We start from the raw sequence: 22,691 nt of genomic DNA, 5'->3' as shown, positions 1-22,691 counted from the left end.
GAGGGTTAATTTGACAACTGAATGAAAGGAATGGAAGATGGAGTGAACTGAGGAGAAACTTGTGGAAGGGAGGACATTCTTGTTATCACGACAGTTCAGCAGTGAGATGATGAATGCCTGCACCAGAGTGGTGGCAGAATCAGACAAGAGAAGGGAACATACTCAAGAGGTGTTACAAAAGTATTGACAGGGCTCCTTGACAACAACGGATATGAGAAGACTGAGAGAGAGTGAGCAACAGAGGATCATACTTCAGTTCTGAGCCTGGGTTTCTGGGAGGATTGTGAAAATGTTGTGGGGGGCTTGGGGTAAACCCCTAGGGTTCAGGATGAGTACCCTTTGCAAGAATACAAGACTCCATAACTTAACTTAGAAATAAAAAGAGAAATTTATTAATTTGGAATTCATGTTGAACTGGCTGGGAGGACAGAATAAACGGAATATGCCACACCAAAGGAATGTGTTCTGGGTCTTTTATGCCCTTACAAAAAACAGGTGCTCAGTGACTAGAAATGAGGAAATGGAATGAGACTGAGCAGGAATGGGGGATGTCCTAGACACAACCCAATGGTATCAGTATTCATCTTGGAATCTAGGGGAGAACTCCAAGGAGAATATTTCTCCAAGGAAGGAAAGGAATTTCCTGTTTTCTGTTTAACCTGAAAAACTTGTAGGGTTTGGGGTGTCCAAAGCAACTCAGAGTCCCATGCCAATTCCATTCAATAGTAGTAGAGAATTTTCAAAGCTGATCAAGCTTTAGGAGAAAGATAATAAATTCAAATTTGTACATATTAAGTTTGGGAAGTCTATAGTACATCTAGTTGGAAAAATCCAACAAGCAATCAGAAATATAGTTCTAGAGATCAGAAGAAAATTTTGGACTTGATGAGTAGACGTGAGAAGCATAATCATAGTTGAAGGTAAGGGAGCTGATGAGTTCCCCAAGTGAAATAGTATATAAACAGAAGATAGCCAAGGAAGGAAAATTGGAGGACACCTCATCAGTGGGCATGACCTGGAACAAGATTCAACAAAAGACTGACAAGGAAAGCCAGGAAAGAGTAGTGTCTCAGAAACCTAGAGAGCAGAGAGTATCAAGGAGAAAAAGATGATCAATTGTGTCAAATGTTGGTTTAGTGGAAAGTAATCCATCCAGCATTCATAGGATTAATAAAATGAGTCAAAAAATTTTACACTGTTTCAACCTGATCAAGAAACTGTCAGTTGCTATGGGGTTGAAGTATGTGCTGGTAAGGAAAGGGGTAAGAAAAAGAGAGACAAAAGGCTAAATCTAGCTTGAGGACTCTTGTTTTGTTTACAATCTTGTAATTCTTTTGTAAAAATTTCTGCAATGTTTACTGTAACACTAAATAAAACATGCTTGCTTATAAGAAGTTACAAGTAGTGGGGTTTATTAAGGAAAATTTCATCCTTATGAGAACACGTCTCCTTTTACTAAAGAGCAGAGAGTGAATTTATAGGCTGGGCAGCGTTGACTTGGAACATAGGACTTTAGTGTTTTTGGATTGTTAATCTATAACAGACACTCAATATTCAGGAACTTGACTCTCCATTAGGTTTTTTTTTTTTGTTCAATTTTTAAGTTTCCTTTCTCTTCCCTTTTAATTTAGGAGTTTAAAAAAGAGTAAGATAATAAAAATGGAATTGAAAAAGGGATTTCAATAAAATTCAAAGTAGCAAAAATGCAAGTTATAATCAAGCTGCCCACTAAATGTGTACATTTCCTGGCCATGCTATAACATTTGTTCTGTTCAGTTTTTGTTTAGAGTATTCTGCTAGCCTCAGTTCAAGTCCTTCTCTGGAGTATCAGCCCAGAGCAGAATGTCGGTGGATTGGTTCTTTAAAGGTGAAGCAAGTAGATCCCGAACCTTCTTTTTTTTCCCCCTCATAGTATCTAACATAATGGTCTCATGGGCTCCCTTGAGTTCAGTTAATCAAATTCTGCCCTGGTGCAGTTATTAACCCTCTTCTTTGATAGCTTCTATAGAGGTTTTGGCATGGACTATAGGTTTCCCTTTGTACCCCAAATTATAGAAGTACTTCAGACCAAACTTTAAGGTAGAAAACTCCCTTGCTTCCTTGCATTCTTGTGAATACTAACCCTAAAACATCAAAGACTCCTGATAAGACCCTGGACATCAAAGAGAAAGACCCTTGAGAGAATTTCCTCTCTTGAATTCTCCCCTAGGTTTGGAGATATATATAGATACACATATTCTGGTTATGCTCCAATTATCATCAGGTTGACATCTAGGACATCTACCTGTCACCTAAGCTATACCCTATGTCTACAAGACATAAGACACTACTCTGACACGGGTCAGGTGACCACCCCCCACTTTTGTCTGAATTCATACCCTCCTAGAGTCATTTATCTGCTATAAATAAAGTATAAAACCCCACAATTTATGCCTTCAATGAGGCAGTCTACACATTTGAGCCTGTCTCCCAAGCAATCAACTTTACCTTCTAAATTAATAAATTTCTCTTTTTATTTTTAAGTTTAGTTTTGAGGTCTTGCATTCTTCCTGAAGCTCAGGGGTTCACCTCAAGCCCCCCACAACAGTTTTAGATACGGACTTAGCTACCTCAGTAGTCTGAAAACCAGTTAGTCAAGTTCAGAAAGGCTGATTACTAGAGGCTGGGCTATCTGTTATTTTTAAGTCACAGTTACTCATGAAATCAAGGCAGTGTGGTGGCTTAGTTCACTAAACTTGGAGTCAGGAAGAATGGAATTCAAGTAAGATCTCAGACACTTATTAGGTATATGACCCTGGGCAAGTGATTTAACCTCCATTTGCCTTAATCCATTGCCAAAGGAAATGCCAAACCATTCAACTATCTTTGCCAAAAAAAAAAAACCAAACCAAAAGCCTAAAAACAAACTAACCCATAAACAGCACTGCCATGCTATGGTTCACTGGGTAACAAAGAGGTGGATACAACTGAGTCACTGAACCACAATTCATGAAATCATCTAATCGGATCCAATAACCATATTAAGTGTCTATTATGTCCTGCTTAGCCAAGACAAAACCAAAAACAAAACGGAAAAAGGGAGCTGAAGGATTGTTTTTGTTGTGTGGCAAGGATTGTTTTTTGCAATTTCACCACTTATTATAGAAAGTGTTGAATACCGTAGAGGTGCTTAATGAATGTTTGTTGATTTGAATTGCTGAGCTGTTTGGGTTTCCCAATATCATTGACAAGTTGGAAATTTCTGATTCTAAGGAATTTTTATTCAGAGATTGATAAAAGCACTTTGTTGCCTCTATGTTGCCTAGATTCTACCCTTTAAAAAGTAATAAAGGAAAGCAGTGTTAATTATGTTGTGATTAATCATGAGAAAATAATAAAGAAGCATTTAACATAAGAAAGTAGATTTCAGAACAACCACTCAATGAAAAATAAAACTCCACATTTGGCTTGAAACCTTTTAAACAGCAAGGGTCTGGCTGCTTAACTTGTTTTTTCACAGTGTCTAATTCAGTGCCATGCACAATTCATCAGGAAATTCAACAAACTCATTACTTTCTTGTTATTCACAAGATACTATGGTAGACACTGAAGTTGAGCCTATGACTGAATACAGAAGTTGAATGGAACATGAACTTTTTCAAAGGCTCACCTAGTCCATTTTAAGGTTGACTCCATAGAAGAGTAAAGTAGTTATTGGTAATTATTAATCTACATGTTGAATGTGGACAATCTTGATTGTTTAAGATCAATTTCCCTACTGTATAGTGAGTCATATGAATGAAAATGAAAATTGAACCCATGGAAGCCAATGAGTGAGCTAAAGAGCAGGTATATATAGAAAGAAGTTAAAAGGCCTAGGACAGAACTCAGTTATAAAACTGCATCTACATAGTGGGAGAGAGACACTGATCCAGCGAGGGAGATTATAAAGGTGGGATCAGATCACAAAGAGAAAAACTAGAGAATAGCAGTCATAAAAAAAAAAAACAAGAGAGGAATGAGTGTGTAGGAGATGGAGTTGGTTAGCAATGTCAAATGCAGAGGAGCTCCAGCCAGATAAAGACTAAGAAAATATCATCAGGTTTACAATTAAGAGATCATTACTGACTTTGGGAAGTATTAATTACAGCTGAATGATGACATAAGAAGCTAAAAGGCTGAGAAGTAAGTAAAGGTAATAAGGGGATGGCAACAAACACAGATATCTTATTCTAGAAGTATGGCTCTGTAAGGGAGGAGAGATACAAGAACAGTAGTTGAGAGAATTGGTTGATAGGATCAAGTGAATATTTTTAGGATGGGGAGATGTGGAGATTGTTTATAAGCAGTAAGGTAGAAACTAGTGGATAAAGAGAAATTAAAGCCTGGGGAGTCAGCAAGGGGAAAAATTAGGAGGAAAGCTTGTCAGGGAAATGGAAGAAAATGGGATTTGGGTATTTAGGTGATATTAAGGAGAACAGTCATTCTTCCTCTGAGTCTACAATGAAGGAGATTACTAGAGATCAGGGAAAGTAAAGGTTAATTTTTTGATGATTTGAAGTGTAGATCTGAAAAAAAAGGGGGGATTAGAACAGATGGCCTCAATTTTCTCAGTAAAGTAGAAGGGGAGGTCCTCTCATGAGAAACAACAGGAAAGAGGTGGCATAAGTAGCTTGAGGAAAGTATAGATGATTTGGAACAGACACTTTGGGGAGGACAAGGGACATAGCAAATTAAAGAAATAGGATTAACATATAGTATAGAGGGGCTCAGTTGAGATCACATTACCAAAAAAAACTTAGTGAACTCAACAAAATTATATATGATTCACGTCATCAATTTTCAGCAGCCCAGGATTATAAAAACAGGACTAAAGTGGTTAAGAGATTTTTCCAGTATCTAACACAATCTAAATCTCTTCTCTGACTTCCTACTACCAATAGGGTAAAAGAAAAGCTCATCATCACATCTTTTAACACCATCTTAAATGTGACTCGAATCCACCTTTCTAACCTTATTGTAATTTTCCTGTTCCCACAATTTGTTCCAGACAAATCTAACCACTAGCTTGTGTGACATATGGGAGAGAATGCTGAATTTGTCATGCAGAAGAATTAGATTTGAACACCACCTCAGATGTTTAGTATGTGAACATGATCAAGGATCTTAAGTTGAACTTGCTGCTAGTGAGCACAGTGTTAAATAGTACTGTACTTTAGGGCAGCCAAGTGTCACAGTGGACAGTGCTGGGTCTCCAGAGTTCAAACTAGCCTCAGACACTTACTAGTTCTGTGATGCTGGACAAATCAGTTCACTCTGCCTCAGTTTCCTCATCTGTAAAATGAAGGAAATGGCAAACTCTCTCTGCCAAGAAAACTGCAAATGGGATTACTAAGATTCAGACAGGATTGAAACAAGTGAACAACAAATGAAAAGATCCTTTACAACTTTAAATCTAAGATCCTATGATCCATCTTTATGTGTTCACACAGGACATTTCTCCTTAACCTCATGTAATTCCTCCTCTTTTCTGACCTTCAAAATCCTTTGAGATCCTCCTTAGGGTCCATCTCCTTCCTGGAAGATGATCAATCATTTCCCCACCACCACCATTGAATAAAAGCAGTCTTTCCCTCTTTAAATTTTCCTTGAATATTTTTTGCTTCATTTCTCTTGTCTCTGTCACATTCTACATTATCAATGAGCATTACTATCTTCCAGGCACTGTGCTAAACATTAGAGATTCAAATTAAAGCAAAAAAGTAAGATAGTCCTTGCTCTCAAAGCACTTACTTTCTAAAGGAAGAAGACATCACAAAAAAAGGTAACTGAAAAGTCAGAGTAGAAGAAGGACTCTTCTTGTAAGGGACCACTTGCAAGCTAGTCAGAAGCAAAGCTGTGAAAGGAACTAAGGATAGGTGATGTGGACCTTTTCTCAAAATGGTTCTGGGTAAAATTCACCAACTGGACAAGAGGATACATTGGCAAAGAGATGTTCTAAGGTTAGAAGGCAAGAGGGAACTTCTAAATGGAGAAGGCAGCAATGGGAGCAGTGGGAAAGTTCAAAATCAGAAGCAGAGCTGGGAGAGGAATTTGACAGAGAGTAAAACTAAGGTTCTGAGGGTTTAAATGATGTGCCCATTTTATGAGTTTCTGGTTATTAAATTCAACTATATTTCCATGTAATCCACTTTTAAAAACTGTCCAATTTATTTTATGTCACAGGATAAAAATACTGTTATAAAGGCATTAATTGGGTAAAAGTTGTTGTATACAGTATGCACAATCAACCAACATTTTTCTGTCATTGCTATATTATTCCTTAAACTCTGTGTCTTATCCAAAGGTGCCATGCAACAAATAAGACGTGCCCCAAAAACCATATCTGGAACAATCACATCTGCAGATGCCTGGCTCAGCAAGATTTTATTTTCTCCTCCAGTACTGGAGACAGTGGTAAGCAAAATGACATTCTAAATGTTAGATAGATAGATCCTAGTTTTAAAAAATGATATGAAGCAATTTTAAATTCAAACTAGAACTCTAGTCAAGACAATGATCCAAGACAAAACCCAAGACCAATGATGAAAAAATGCTATCTACCTCAAGAGAGAATTGACCTCTGAGTGCATATTGAAACATGCTTTATAAAACTTTTTTTTTTTGCTTGTGCTTTCTTTTGGCTAATATGGAAATATGTTTGGCATGACTTCACATGTATAATCAGTATATTGCTATCCTTCTCAAGGGGTGAGGAGCAGTGGGAAGGAGAGAGTAGGGAACTCAGCATTTTAAAAAAGAATATTAATTAGGGTCAGCTAGGTTGCTCAGTGGATAGAGTCAGATCTGGGGATAGGAGGTCCTTGGTTCAATTCTGGACTCAGATACTTCCTAGCTGAATGACCTTGGGGAAGTCACTCAACACGATTTGTGTAGGCCTTACCACTCTTTTGTCTCTGAGACAGAAGTTAAGGGTTTAAAAGAAGAAGTATAAAAGATTAATAATTTTGCACATGTAAATTGGAAGAGGAAATAAACATAAAAATAAAGTTAAAGCTAGACAGAAAATATTAAAATGGTATTTTCTATGGATTATTTAAAAGATGTGATCTTTTAAATTATAATCATTTTTACTTTTAAAAAATGTTGGTAAGGAACATTTTTAAAAATCACAAATGGCATCTTTTTAGAAGGTAAACTAAGGTGCTCTTCAACCCTTTCTCAGAACAAAAGGAGTCCTTATAATGGTTTTTGTCTATCCTTTTCCTAGATACGTCAGATGGATTTCATGATATCTGTGGACCCAACAAAGAACTGGATGAAGAAACCTGTCAGTGTGTATGCAAAGGAGGTTTGAGACCTTCAAGCTGTGGCCCCCACAGAGAACTGGACAGAAACTCCTGCCAGTGTGTGTGTAAAAACAAACTTCTACCCAGCTCATGTGGAGCCAACAGAGAATTTGATGAAAATACATGCCAGTGTGTATGTAAGAAAAGATGCCCAAGGAATATGCCACTAAATCCTGCAAAATGTACCTGTGAATGTACAGAATCTCCAGGTAGATGTTTATCAAAAGGAAAGAAGTTTCGGCAAAACAACTGCAGGTAAGAGCATCTGAATCTTTCTATCACTTTTCACAAATTACATGTAATTTATTATCTTGCTGCAAGGATAACTGAAGTAGAAAAAATAAGTCAATATGTGAGCAGACAGACATTAGCCATAGATATCAGAAAGGCTGCACACAAGTGGTAGGGATATAAACATAAGACTGGGATTTCAGGGAAAGACTGATTTCTAGACTAGGAATAGTAAGATAAGATTCAAATCCCAGAAAGGAGAAAGAGTGAGGTTTTATGGTTCAGGGGAAGCTATTCAGATTGGGAAATAAAGGCTATATTATTTTTAAATATGTCCAGCGCAAACATTTATCTTGCTTTATGATGAGTATTGGTTTAAAAATGTTTTTTTTTTCGAGTATGGGGTAGGGAATACAGGAAGAGAAAATAAATCTTTGTTAATAAAAAAAATTTAAAGAAAAAGATATAGACTTTAAGAGCTCAGAGGAGACAGATAGAGACTTTGTTAGATAAGTAGAAATAACCAGACCATGATCATTTAACAGAAACTGCATATTTCCATTCAGGATTCTTGAAAATGTATCAGTCTAGAAAAGAATTCCCCACATTTATCTAGAAGAAGGCTTGGAATAAGCCAGAAAGGCAGATGGCTTGAGGTTTATAACTGTTAGGCAATATGATTATAAAATACTCTCTAGCTCAGGATTTCTTAAATTTTCTTTAGGGTCATGACTCCTTTATCTAGCTGATGAAGCCTAAGAACTCCATGTTAGAATAATATTTTGGAAAGCATTTTTAAAAAGTAGAATAAATTACATTGAAATAAATGGATGTTTTCCTATTCAAGTTCTTAGACTCTCTAAAATATACCCTGAGAGATCCCAGTTTAAGAATCTTTACCCTAGACTAACCAGTAAAGAAAGCTACTTTCCTCCATTCCAAATGGTACTGAATTTGGGAATGCAAATAGATAATAACTCTGAGGTCTTGTTAGGTCCTTTAGCCAATGACTTGAACATTCATTCCATGAGAGAATAGAATGAAGGACCATAGGTTTTATTGGACTGTTTAGTGACATATCTGCAATATTATTTGGAGAAATATAGAATTAATTCAGTCTGAAAGGGTGATTACATGAAGCTTAAGAGGATATTGCTCATTTCCTGGCTGATACTTGACGAAGAATGATAAGTGACTGGTAGGGTCTAGTTAGTGAGGATTTGGAAGTTTTGTAGTAAATAGAAAATGATAGAGTTAGGCAATGTAGAAGGACCTAGCCCCTTCTGTGTAAGGCAGCATAGCTATTTAATCGATCAACAATCATTTATTAAAGCCTACCATGTGCCAAGGGACAGCTATGTGGTACAATAGATGTTCAAATCTGGCCTCAGACTAATAAGTATTATTTCTGTGACCCCGGACATCTATAAAATGAGTTGGAGATGGAAATGGCAAACCATTCCAATATCTTTGCCAAGAAAGCACCAAATGGGTTCACAAAGTGTTGGACACAAATGAAAATGACTCAAAACCAACCACCACAACATGCCAGGTACTGTGATGAGTACATAAAGTAAAAAAATAAAAAGCTAAACTGATATAGTCCCCGTCCTCAAGGTGCTTATATTCTAGCTGGGGTGACACCATGTATGCATATAAGTATATTAAAAGACAGACAGAAAAGTAAATTGGGTCTGAGGAGAGGAGGAAGACACTGGAAGCTTGTCTTTTTATTGGCTGAGAAAGAGAGGAAAGGAAGAAAGATAAAACTACTAAAGTGGAACTGACTTTAAAAAGAGAAAAATTGTGCTAAAAATAAAGAAAACTATTAAAAGTTTACATTTTCAAATGGTGATAATTGGGCATGAAAACAAGTACAAATCCATATATATGGATATACATATGTCATCAATTTTATAGCTATATAAAAAATAGATACAAAGTGAATTAGAGAAGGAGGATAGAAACCACATTATTAGATTGATTCAGATATATTAGGAACCAAACTGCATTCCTCAAATTGGAACTCAAATAATAATAGCATATAGATAAATATTTCACAATTTATAAAACACTCCTTTCAACAACTCAGGAAGGTAAGTATTACAAGTCTTGTTATCTTCATTTTGTAAAAAAACTGAAACTCACCAAAGTTAAATGATTTGTTCCTGGTCTTACAGAAAGTTAGTACTGAAACTGAGAGGTGGGTCTTCTGACTCAAAGCCCACGGATCTTTCTGCCATACCCCTTTCACTCCCAGATGAGTGTCCATGCTTGTAAAATGGGGGGATTACATATTAGCATCAAAAGAATAATTTTATTCATGAAGGACTTTCAAGATAAAAGAATTTTTATCATAACTAGCTATAATTTATTTTCTCTATTAAACTTGTTAGAAGAATATAACTTTCCCATTACAAAGTTAAAAATTAGTTTAAGTTCAAGAATTATGAAACTTAAATTGCTTTTCCCCAACTCTCCACCATGAATTCTATAGGTTAAATTTCCTCTGCTATCACTCTTACTTCGAGTAAATTCTTTGGAAATTTCTTCTGACATTGTTTTTCATTATTTACTTGTTTAAGATCAGTCATTTCCAGTAGAGAGTTTTCCACTTTCATTCCTACTTTTGGTGTTTTGAACAGAGATTGTAAGAAATTGATATTTTCTCCTTTTTCATGGCCCTATGAATGTACAATCAGTGGAAAGAATTAATGTTTGCTTTTATCAGAACCAAATAGTTCTCAGGAAAGATCAAGAACTAATACTGATGAATTAGAAGCCCATAAAATGCTATCTAGCTAACTAAATTCATTGTCATCACAGTTGAAAATCCTACAGAACTTCTTCATAACCTCAGTGGCTATGTTTAGAAGAAAAGGAATAACAAATCAGATAAGATTTAGGAGAGTTTATACATTTAGGATATTTATGTATTAAAGTATCAGAACATAATCTCTTATAGGATCATGGTTCCAGATGTGGTAGCAACTTCAGTGGCAGTCTAGTCAAAGAGCAATTATTAGGCTCTTGCTTTTTACATTAAAAAATCACATTATCCTGGAATATAAATTGCTCACTCTTGGTGATTGAGACAGCAAAGTCTGGAGGAAAATAGGCAAGAGAATTGGTGTTAGCTAATAATTCTATCTTGAAACAGATAATCATTAACATAGTGGTTTACATAGTATCACTGTCTAAAGATGCAGCTGAATGGCTGGAAGATTGGTTTTGGAGTCAGGAAGACTTGAGTTCAAATTCAATCTCAGGCACCCACTAGCTTTGTGACCTTGGGGGAGTCACTTGACCTCGATTTACCTTAATCCACTGGAGAGGGAAATGGCAAATCACTTCATTTTCTTTGCCAAGAAAATCTCATATAGGGTCATTATATATTAGACCCAACTGAACCACAGCTACTCTAGAAGTCTTCCTTAATTAATACATTTGCAAAATTAACTCATTTTTTTCTAAAGTGTCAATTGAATTCTTACAGGAAACTCTGTAGGAGTCAGAGAATAGTCTATCATAGTTCTCAATTACATTGGACAAGATCCAACTATAAAGAAAGATAGTACCTACATAGAATTTGGCATCTATATCTTTCCAAACCAGAAAGTACTTCAGAATCATATTTAAACACTGTTCCGCTAACAAGTGAATTGTCCAATTAAAAATAGCAAATAAACTAGAACTTTAATGTAGGTGGGTAAGCTGCTCTATTTTCATTGTCCTTATTACTGATCTAATGCATTGAATTCAGATTGCACATGCCTGGGCATCCAGTGAACCAGATTGTAGATATGGAAGAGGCATACAAGATTACCAATCCTGTAAAACCGCCACTGGCCCTGAAATTAATCTCTAACATGAAAGCATAAAATAAGTACATTGAAATTGCTTTAGGAAGGAAAACATGTACAATATTTCATGAAGTGCAAAGCATTAGTGTGTCGGATTTTGACACTGAAGTATATAAGCAAAATTTTTAGTAAATTATAGGAATAAATCATTACCATTTATGTGAAAAAGAATAATTTAAAAGGATTTAGACAGCAATCATATTGAAACCTGAAACTTATCTTGATTCACTGCCAATTATCAGAAAATGCCACTAATGGACAAAATAGCAATTTGGCATAGTATATCACATGGATTATCAGAATACATTTATATGAACAGTAATAGCAGGCTTATTTTAAATCCTCCTCCTTCCACAAAAAATAAATTGATGGGAAACATCTTTTAGTTGTTGTCAGTATGAGCTTTCTCCCATAAATTTCCTTTATGAAAAAAATACTGATTCTCTTTTTGAGTCCATGGCAACTGTGTAACCAACTGTTTCTGTATCTTAAAATGGGCCTGTTCTCATCAATATTTGTCTCCGCCAGCCTTTAGGATACAACTTATCCATGCCTGACTATATTGTATGATTTGACCATTCAAGTCATCTGATAAGTAGGTCACAAGAGGTCCACATGCTATTTTTAAAATAAAAAGTAAAATTCCTTCATATTAATAAATGTTGTAGATGGCTAATAACTTAATAGGCATAAGCTTATTATTATCTTCATTGAGTTTCTTTTTTCTCCAATTGTTTGACCATTTTACCTTCCTTATTTTTTTTTACCTTTTAAGTAGAGAATTATGTTTTCACAAGAACCACTCAGGAAAAGATATTCTGCATTATTACACTGATTTGTTATCTCAGTCTTCTCTAAGTAAACTTCATCCTTTCATGGACAACTGTCAGTTCCTTGGCAAAAGTATTTCATAGGAAACCTAGAATCCTACATGTAGATAATTACAACCTTTATTTTTTTCAGTAAATTTCAAAGCAGCATATTACATCTATTTATATTGTTTTCATTACTACTTGAAGTAATATATCCAACTAACTAGATTACATGATTTTCCCTTCTGCTGGTACAAAAATTATATTCCACAAATGAACTTGAGGAGATATGAGAATGTAGTAGATTCAATCAAACTGTCAAATTAACTGCTTCATTTCTTCCTCATATTTAGTTTTCTATTTCATTTACTGTTTTTTTTTCTTTCAAATTGAAGCAGAAAACACCAGAGAACATTTAAAATAACCTTGAAAGTTAATGGATGTACTAATATTCAATCAATGAACACATTACCTACCTATAGACATTTTAGAATGAACTAGTAGAAAAATTTGAAATCAGATTTATTTCCTTTAGTGTCATGGAGCAATTCATTAAATTGTATTCATTGAAATGTCATATTCCTTATTCTTTGCATGAAAAAACAAACATTTTGGGTGTATTTTTATGGGTGCAAGCATGGAGAATAATATCTCAGGGTAACTTTGAGAAACTTCTCTTTTCTCTAGTGTTTATTCTGAAAGAGAAATAGGAAAAGTTATTATGAACCAGTTTATTGCCATAATAGCAAACTTTCTTAATCTTCTGACTTAGTAATGAACTCACCTGAAATTACATTTGCTCATGACAATGACAAAATTAATTAGAACCTTCTAGGACTACTATATTTCTCTGCTCCTTAATTCATTGTTGCTTATAAAAAAATATGACTCTTACTACATATGCATATATATTTGAGAGAAAAATCATGGAATGTTAGATCTTTAGAGGCCTTTAGAAATTACCTTGTCCATTTGCATTATTTTACAACAGAAAAAAACAAGATCCAAAGAGATTAAATAACTTGCTTTGGATCACATGGTTATTTAGCAATAGATGATTTTTAAGTGATTGAAAAGTCATGTTTGCCTTTAGGATTTCCTTTCTTTCCAAGAGAGCAAATAGCAATGGCTACAGAATTTTTCAAAGATACTGTTAACCAAAAACATATGTTTAGATTTCACAGATATTAGTAATATAAATCTTATAATAGATCAAGTAAAATGTATATAAAGCATTTTGTAAGTTAAATTCTAAATTAATATAATAAATGTAATGGGATCTCTGAGAATTCAGTTTCTTCAGCAAGACAGAATTCATGCTATATAAATAGGAAGCTTTTGAATAATCTATAAGACTTTGGCCTTTCTTTGCTTAAACTGAAGCTGTAGTTCCCAATGTATTTCCACACCTTTCCCTGGGCTCACCTTCATATGGAATTCATCAAGTATCAAAGTGTATCTTGACTTAGTTTGCAAAGTTTTTATGAACTTCTTAATAAAATATTTTTGTCTCTTCTTTCTCTTCAGGAGATGATAATGTATAACCTATTACTACTTTCATGATCATCCTTTTATTTATGCTCATCTTGAATGAAGTAAGACTGAATCACCAAAAGTGTCTCATGAAACTTAATAATATATGGCACTTTAACCTTTGAAAAATACTTTACATATTATCTCGTGATCCTCACATTAATCCTGTGAGTCAGGTGCATACATTACAAATGAAGACACTGAGGCATGTGACAGAGGAATGATCCAGAGACCTTTGCCTTTCTTCTAGGTTCTGTCCTTCAAAGCCTCTGGATCATTCCTCTATCACAGAAGTTAAAGCAACTCATCCAGTGTTAGGATGGCAAGGAGGGTTTTTGGAATTCCACAGTTGATGGATAGGACTGCACTAGCATTTGGAAGAGCAAGGACTTATGGGACAAGAACAGTGGGCCATCCTAACCTCAGGTTAATACAATTAATAATAAGCTTCTGAGACAGAATTCAAAATCTAGGACTTCCTGGCTCCTAATCTAATGCTCTATTCATTGTAGCCACCTGCAAGCTTTATTGAAAGAAGTATTTGAAAATATTTGTTTTTAAATAAAATTTCTCTTTCTTTTGGTATAGAAATGCAGGTGATATTATTGGCTTCATCTTATACCCTATTTTGCTAAATTTCTATATGACACTCATTTGTCATTAAGACATAAATTTTCTAGGTATCCAAATTATATTTTCTGAAGCTAGAGATTTTTACCACTCTAAAATATGTGTATATATAACATACATGTATACACACATATATTCCTTTAATCTGTTCATCATGCTATAAAGATATAGATCATTTTAAAAAACCATGCCAAATAGAATAGAAGTGAATAGATAGATGTGCTTTGGACTGTTTTTTAGTGGGAATACCTACAAAGATTTTTTTCCATTATATGCAATATTAGTTAAGTTTAAAATATATTTTAACATACAAAAGATAAATTTTCCACTTAAGGATCCTTAGCATAAATTAATTTGTGTTTTCCCAAAGACAACCTTTACTTCTAATAATATAATCATATTTTTCCTACTCTCTTTTGATGTGCTTTTACTAACAGATTTCATGGTAGTGAGTCATCCTTGTGTTCCATTTTTTCCCCTAAATCTTATTTATAAATCAAGATGGATTTTTTTTTGATAACCTGCTATATTCTTTCCACAAGTATTTTATTTAATCTTTTAGTAATTATATTTATTATGTTGGCCTATAACTCTCCCTTACTATCTTAGGGATCAAAAGTATATTTTCCACATAAAGGGAATTAGATAACCTATTGCCTTACTCAGTCCCTAACAAATAATATACTTAGTATACAACAGGATCTTTTTTTAAAGTTTGGTAGAATTCACCCGCAAATCTATTTGGTTTTAGTATCTTTTATATGGCAGTTCTTTAATTTCTTGGCTCATGTCCCCTTCTGAAATTGGTTCATTTTGGTTAAATATTTCTTGTTTTGCTTATTTTTGCATTTTATGTTTTATTAGCATTGAACTTTATGTAGTAGTAAATGATAATTTTCACAATTTATTTTGTTTTCATTGGCATTGTTCTCTTTTATTCTGGTAAAAGAGATTTTCTACCTTAAAAAAATAGACTTACTCCTTGTCTAACAATTGTTTCAAATGTCTTTAAAAATCTCTTGGTTTAAATTTAGTTCCATTTTTTAAATGTTCAATTATATTAGTCTCCGCTCATATCATTTTTGTTTCTTTTTATATTGACATTAATTCATTCCTTGTCTATTTTTTTTTAAAGTTAAGCTCAATTAATTTTCTTTTTCTTTTTTGCTATAGGGTTTTCATTGTAACCAAACACATTTGCATATATTCCATGTGTAATCAGAAATTATTTTTAAGTTTCCCATTGTTTCCACTTAGTTCTTTGATTTTGTCATTCATTTTTCATTGGATTTATCATATTCTGAAAAATGGAATTAAAATCTCCAAATATCATTGTGAATCTTTGATAGGTCTATAATTCCATTGATATGGGTACTTTCTATACTGGCACAAATTAAAATCTATCCATTTCTTTTCATCAATAAACATTATTTTCTAGTCCTTCAACAAATCTACCACAAAGGAATGTACCTAGCACACTGATGGCCAATTTCTAAGTTTAAAAAATGTGAATATCAGTAAAATCCTTTGGATAATTATGTTATTCCTTATTGTTGATCTTCTAGTCATACCTATCCTTCATTCTATCTTCATGATATTTCCCCCCTTATAATAGCTTTCACATTTGGCCCCTTTCTCTGTATTCACATAACTACTGAATTAAGACTCTCCTCAATTCTACTTCTTATTACAATATTGGCCTAATGGATCACTGTCTCTAACTGCTCAATTTTCCAGCCCATCCTCCACTCACCCAGTTGCCAAAGCAGCTCTCCAAAAAGTAGGTCAGACTATGTCTTTCTTGTTACTTACTGAACTCCAGTGCCTCTAAGATTAAAAAAAAAATGTCAGTTCCTCCTTTGGCATACATGCCTTTTAATTGGTTGGTCTGAAACTGCCTTTCCAGCATCATTAGACATCATTACCCTTCTTTTATTCTATGGCTTAACCTTATTGGTCTTATTGCTCTTCCTCTCATATGATAATCCAACTTCCATTACTTTGCACTGGATGTCCCCTTTTTTGGAATACACACCCCCTCCATATATTTGACTCTTGGAACACAATGGTTCCTTCAAGACTCAACTCAGGCATACGTTACCTAACCTGCTATATGAAACCATTTATTACACCCCAAATTCTAATATTCTCTCCAAAGTTTATTTTCAATTTATTTCATAGATATTCTATATCTTATAAGTTCTTTGAGGGAAGAGGCTTTGTCATTTTTTCCTTTGTATCCGCAAAGCTTATCCCACCATGTTTAGAACTAAGTAGGAGTTTGACAAATGAATGCTGAGTGATTTGTGCATATGAGTGTATTGCAAATGGAAATAAGGTCTTAACTACTAAAACCCAGCATATGTCAAGCCATTGACCCTTGATTTACTTCCAATTCTGTTTCTTCAGTGGTAGTGGTTACCATTTCTATTATTTATATACATGTAACATAAGAGAGAAAATATAGGTGTTTAACAGATGGGCTTTTGTATCAGGAAGCAACTTGGGATCATTAAGACTACTATTAAATTTCCCAAATGCAGTACAGCCTGCTCTCTTCCTCCTGTTCAATTCTCAAGCCATCATATTATTCTACTATTGTGCTTGTCCAACATATCTTGACCGATGAAGTAACTAAATGGCTATTCAGTCAGTGTTTTCATAATTTCCTACTATTGCTGCATATATTTATAAAAAATTACTTTTCATAAGACTGCAAACTTTTACTTTCACATTTACAAATGCAAATGTATACCTGTAATTAAAATATGTTCTTTTCAATATAATATCTAAACATAATGCAATGTTTTTGTTGATCTCTCTTAATATTCTAATTTGAATTTTTACACATTATCATCAATGCCAATTTATCTGTTTGTGAGCATGATACTTTTTAGAGCAATATTTACATTTTGATCTGCTAAATTCTCTAAATTATCCTATTTCCTGTCAACAATGTATTTGGTATTCTGTTTTTCTCTCTATCTCACAAATGTTTTTATTGTGCTCAGAGTGGAGGTTGCTAGTTCCATTATATAAGACAAAGGAATGGTGTTCTTATTCTTCTCCCTGAATCCCAATTCCTTGCTTTAAATGTTTCACATGAAGACCAGGCAGGAAGGGAAATGTGGATGGGAGGGTGTTGGTTGGGATACATCCTGCAACCATCTGCTAACTGAAGAGGAGTGAGGGTGTGATTGCTCACTCTCAGTCATAGCATGGCTCTGTTTGAAAACATAAAAATCTGGGGTTCATTCCAGTCCCCAATTCCTATGAATTCTGCCATGATTATAGGATCACAGTAAATCAGCAGCACTTAAACACTTCCTTTCATAAATTCTGTTACTTGATACTTTCAACACTAAAGACAGAGTTTCACTTCAAAAGGATTTGATTTTTCACAATTTTACCCATCTTATGGGTTTTAATTAACATCCCTCTAGTTATTAAGTCATCTCGCAAAACACTGGACAGAGTTCTCCTTTTCTCTTTTAAAGTTGATTACATTAATGTAATATTTTTCATTTGAATATGATTTTGACAGCAATAATGTGAACAAATATGTTATATTATCTCCTACCACTTTTAACCAAAGTGTATATTTTTCTTTGCTTTCCCCCCCAGTTGTTACAGACCACCATGTCTGGTTAAAATGAAGCATTGTGAGCCAAGATTTTCCTTCAGTGAAGAAGTATGTCGTTGTGTCCCTTCACATTGGAAAAGACCGCACATGAACTAGATGGCACCATCTGCTAGTTGAACATACAGTTTCCCATGAGGAAAATCAGACTATAGTGCTATCATTTGGAACTCTTGATAGAGACCTTGTTGGGGCCATGGTAACAAAGACCGAAATGATCTTTCCTGAACAATATGGATGGGACTTATTTGCATAAAGAACTCATTTAAGGACCCGTTTTCTGCCAATGACCAAACAGCCTAGGTTTTTTTTTTCCTTTGTGATTTTTTAAAAAAGATAATGACTATATAATTTATTTCCACTAAAAATATTGTGCAGCATTCCTGTTTATAGCAATAACAATTGTTAAAGCTCACTGTGATCAATATTTTTATATCATGCAAAGTATGTTTAAAATAAAGTGAAAATGTATTATAAACTCTTAATAATGCTCATGCAGTCCATTAACCTATTACATATTCAATATATATTACCTGACATTGGACACCGCTATCAGGTTTTTAAAAATTATTTTAGAAAACAAATACCAGGTGACAATTTCTATAAAAATGTAGATATATAAGAAGTTTCAGTAAGGAAGCAGTTGCATTTGCTCCATTTAGCCCACACCCATAATATCATATATTTACCATTTGGAAATACAGTAGCTAAAGAAACTAAGCGATATTTGAACTTGCTTTCATAGGCAATGATCTGAGTTGCTACAGTTGAAAAAAAAATCAAATCTTACTGCCTTATATTCTAGTGAGGAGCCTACCTGATCTCCCGGATCTTACTTTTTTCTAACTTTGGTAAGTTCTTCCAAAGCTTATGATCCCCTGGTCTTAACCTTTGAGAACGTTCCTTTTCCAGGACTGCATTAGAATAGCTCAATTTAGCCTAATTTGGAGAGCAATGTTAATTGTTTAATCAATTGCTTTGTCATTTAATCAAAAGAGAGCAATATTTTTATTTGTTTATATTTACAGTTCCTGCTGATAAAAATTCATAGTTTAATTAATGAGCTTATAAGTTATATAAAATGAAGTATTTTTGGAATATTTAGTTACATATTCCTAGAAGTATGTTTTTGCAGATATTTTTTGCCAGTTGCAAACTCAGGTAAAAAAACTCAGTTAACTCCTCAGCTAAAATAAGAATGAGAAAATATTCAAACTATCTTACAGAACCAAAGGAAATATTTATATCATCTACACCACTGTAGATCGAAATATTGCTTTTATTGGAGGTTTTCAATCATAGAAATTCACAAAATCTCAAGAGTTGGAGAAGTTCTCAGAAGGTATCTAGTCCAATCCATTATTGAACAAGAATTCCCCCTTTCTTTTAAAGGATCATCAAAATGTCACTAGTGGGGGGCCTTCATAGTGAGGGAACCTACTACTTCCCAAGGAAGTAAATTCTCTTTTGAATTGCTATTATTGTTAATAGTTTTCCCCCTTTACATTACCCTAGATGGCAAATTGTTTAGGCAAAGTGAGTTGAGTTTCATTGGGGATAACTAAATTTTCCCTTGTTATCTCTGAGCATACTGGATACCAGCTCTCTGGTGGCCATTTTTGTTCTATCCTTTCCAGGCTTAAGATCATATCACCTGGCCAAGAAAACAGAAGCAAATTCAGAGTTGGGGGCTTTGCCTTATTTCTGTCTTAGGTATTCATTGTCCCATCCATCTCAATCAATAACCAATTCCTTATTTAATTGTACCCTCTCCCTAAATATAAATTTCTTTTAAAAAAAAAGCCTTACTTTCCATCTTAGAATCAATACTATGTTTTGGTTCCAAAGCAGAAAAGTGGTAATGGCTAGAGAATGGGGATTAAGTGATTTGCTCAAGGCCACAAAGCTAGAAAGTGTCTGAAGCCAGATTTGAATCCCAGAACTTCTTATTTCTAGGTATGGTCCCCTATCCGCTAAACTACCTAGCTTCCCCGATATAACTTTTTAAAAGCCTTTTTTGTTATCCTGAACTTTTGTGGCTAATATAAACTCTTTTTCAGATTTAGAACTGCAGACATCATTAGAAGATTATGCTATTTTTGTGTTCCATTTCATTCCTTTGTTTTCATTTCTATATATTCCCTTTAAAAATGGAAGTTGGTCATTGAATTCCCTATGCATTCACAGTGTAGTTTTAAGAAAACTACCCCTTTCCTTCTTCAGTGGAATAATTTCTCTTTAGTATTTTCAAAACTTTATTCTTCAGAACCTCTCAGAATTTTGGTGAATATAATTCTATCTCTCCATTATAGGAACCCTTTAAATCTCCATATCTTAGATCAATGTCAAACCATAGACAGCTTACTTTTTATTCTCTATTAAAATTTTTTCCCCTCAAAGTTCTCATCATTTTTTGAAACAGTTCTCCACTGCTGAGAAACAGACCCAGAAAATATTTTCCCCTTGGTGATTCCTCCATCTTTTTGAGGATGAAGTGATGATTAAGGCAAGTCAGGAAAATATTTGCAGCTCTACTTTTGTCCAAAGAAAGGTCTAAAAATGTCCAGATAATTTAAATCCTTCAAAACTACTAGATCATGCCTCTGTGCCAGGATTGTGATCTAATTCCTGAACTTGTCATCTATTTCCTCTTTCCATCCTGATGTTCTCAAATACACTCCAAAGTCAATATTGTTTCCCTTTCTCTGTTGATATTCACTCATGTTTTTCATTATATTTCTCTTCCTTACTTCCTAGATTTATACATATATTTTATTACATACCAACTATCACTAGTCTCCCTTATTTCTTTTGTTGTACCTTCTTCTGTGTATTTTTTAAACTCTTACTTTCTGTCTTAGAATCAACACTATGTATTGGCTCCAAGATAGAAGATTGATAAGGGCTAGGCAATGAGCATTAATTGTCTTGCCTGAGGTCACAGAGTTGGGAAGTATCTGAGATCAGATTTGAACCCAGAACCTCCTGTCTCTAGGCTTGAGACTAAATTCACTGAGCAAGCAACTTTTCCCCCCTTCTATAGCTTTTGAATAAAATATATACTTCTGGGCCTTATCCCTGGTCTCATTCCATCAAGCCCCAGTGATACAAAAGACAAATATGCCCCCATATTTTTATTTATATAAATATATTAATACAAATTCATGTGAATTTTATATAAATGCATTTATATACTTTTACATTTGAAAAGATTCTTGTTTGACCGTCAATAACAAAACATAATATATGTACTCATAGGCTATATGATTTCCTATTTACAGGAAAATTAGACTCAAAGAAATTAAATGACTTACCTTTGGTTACATAATCAATCAACAAACATTACTAATCACATATAATATGCCAGGCACTGTTGTAAGTGCTAGGTAACACAGCTAGTAAGAGTTAGAGACAGTGTAAGAATCTAGCTCTATTTGAATCCAAGTCTAGCCTTTTATCACTGATTTCACCACTGTCTTTCAAATAAATTCTTCACAGTCAATGAAGTGGTTCAGGGCATAGACCACCAGGACTAGAGATAGGAGGTCCTGAGTTCAAGTTTGCCCTCAGACACTTCCCAGCTGTGTGATCCTCTTGCCCCCTTATTTTAGCATGTCTTTTTTTGTCTTGCTTATCAGTAACATTTGGGGCATTTGTGTTATGGACATCTGAGGCTACAGATTTTATTACTGACTTCTTTCTTGGATTTTGTCTTTTATGAACTATGTCTCTCAATCCTTAGTCTTCCTATATCAAATATCTTCTCTAGTTTTTAAGCTCTGCATATGCATTTTTTCTTTTCCTCTTAATTTTCATTTTTAAACCAGTTTCAATTTTAAATTTGATTTGCGCGATTCCAGAAAAAAAAAATATTTTCCTACCACGCTATCACTTGATATGGGCCTTACATTTCCAGGGTTCAGACTTCCAAATGTCATTCTCAGACAATATATTTTTAACCAGCTTCCCCCCCCCCCCCCGCCTATCTCTCTCATATCTCTTGATGTCAGTATACACTACTAGTGAAAACAATAACAGCCCTAACATTTTCTGACTCTCTTTGAAGGAAACTTTCTAACTTCCTTCCATCAGAATCATCGGTGCTTACATGAATTCTCATGAATACAGCAATCATCAAATGTGATAAGTCTCAGCAAGAACTGTTAAACCTTGATTGTATGATTTAGAGGGACAGAAGATTCTTTTGTCATTGCTAAAGGGTCAACGAATAGCTGTCTTGGGACCCCTTAGCATCTGGTAATCTCTCAATTTGCAGTGCATGTGGGGGCATGCTATCATTCCTCCAAGAAGAAGAAGGTGACTTCTATATCAGAGTTTCTGGTTTCCTCTTCCTATAATAATTTATTAACAAGAGTTCATTGATCCTTCTTCTTCCCTTTCTCCTGTGTGTGTCATTTTTCTACCTTCCCACCTCCTGACACAGGTAAGACTTCCCTTCTGACTCCTCAGATTGCATATGCATATGTGTGTGTGTATTCTTATAATGAAGTACTATATTTCCTTGGCATTTTTTTTGTTTCTTTTGAGGAACATTTCTTTATTTTGGATAACAGAAAGAATGGTAAGAAATCATTCAGTACCCTTTACTAATTTTCTAGGAGGGAGTCTAGCCAGAAGCTGGAACAGATAATAG

The 22,691-nt window shown here is 34.4% G+C and overlaps 1 protein-coding gene across 1 annotated transcript in view; it reads left to right on the top strand.

The window, feature by feature from the left end:
* Positions 1 to 18,525, top strand: part of VEGFC (vascular endothelial growth factor C) — a 151,664-nt gene extending 133,139 nt beyond the window's left edge. The window contains exons 5-7 of the mRNA XM_007496088.2: positions 6,326 to 6,435; positions 7,250 to 7,583; positions 18,022 to 18,525. Coding sequence (XP_007496150.3) covers positions 6,326 to 6,435; positions 7,250 to 7,583; positions 18,022 to 18,136 — 559 coding nt within the window. The 3' untranslated portion in view covers positions 18,137 to 18,525. The remainder of the gene's footprint in view (positions 1 to 6,325; positions 6,436 to 7,249; positions 7,584 to 18,021) is intronic.
* The last annotated feature ends 4,166 nt before the right edge of the window (positions 18,526 to 22,691 follow it).

Source organism: Monodelphis domestica, chromosome 6, assembly GCF_027887165.1.
Source record: "Monodelphis domestica isolate mMonDom1 chromosome 6, mMonDom1.pri, whole genome shotgun sequence".
Lineage (NCBI taxonomy): Eukaryota > Metazoa > Chordata > Mammalia > Didelphimorphia > Didelphidae > Monodelphis > Monodelphis domestica.
The sequence above is the reverse complement of the archived record's forward strand: the minus strand, read 5'-3'. Positions and strand labels throughout refer to the sequence as shown.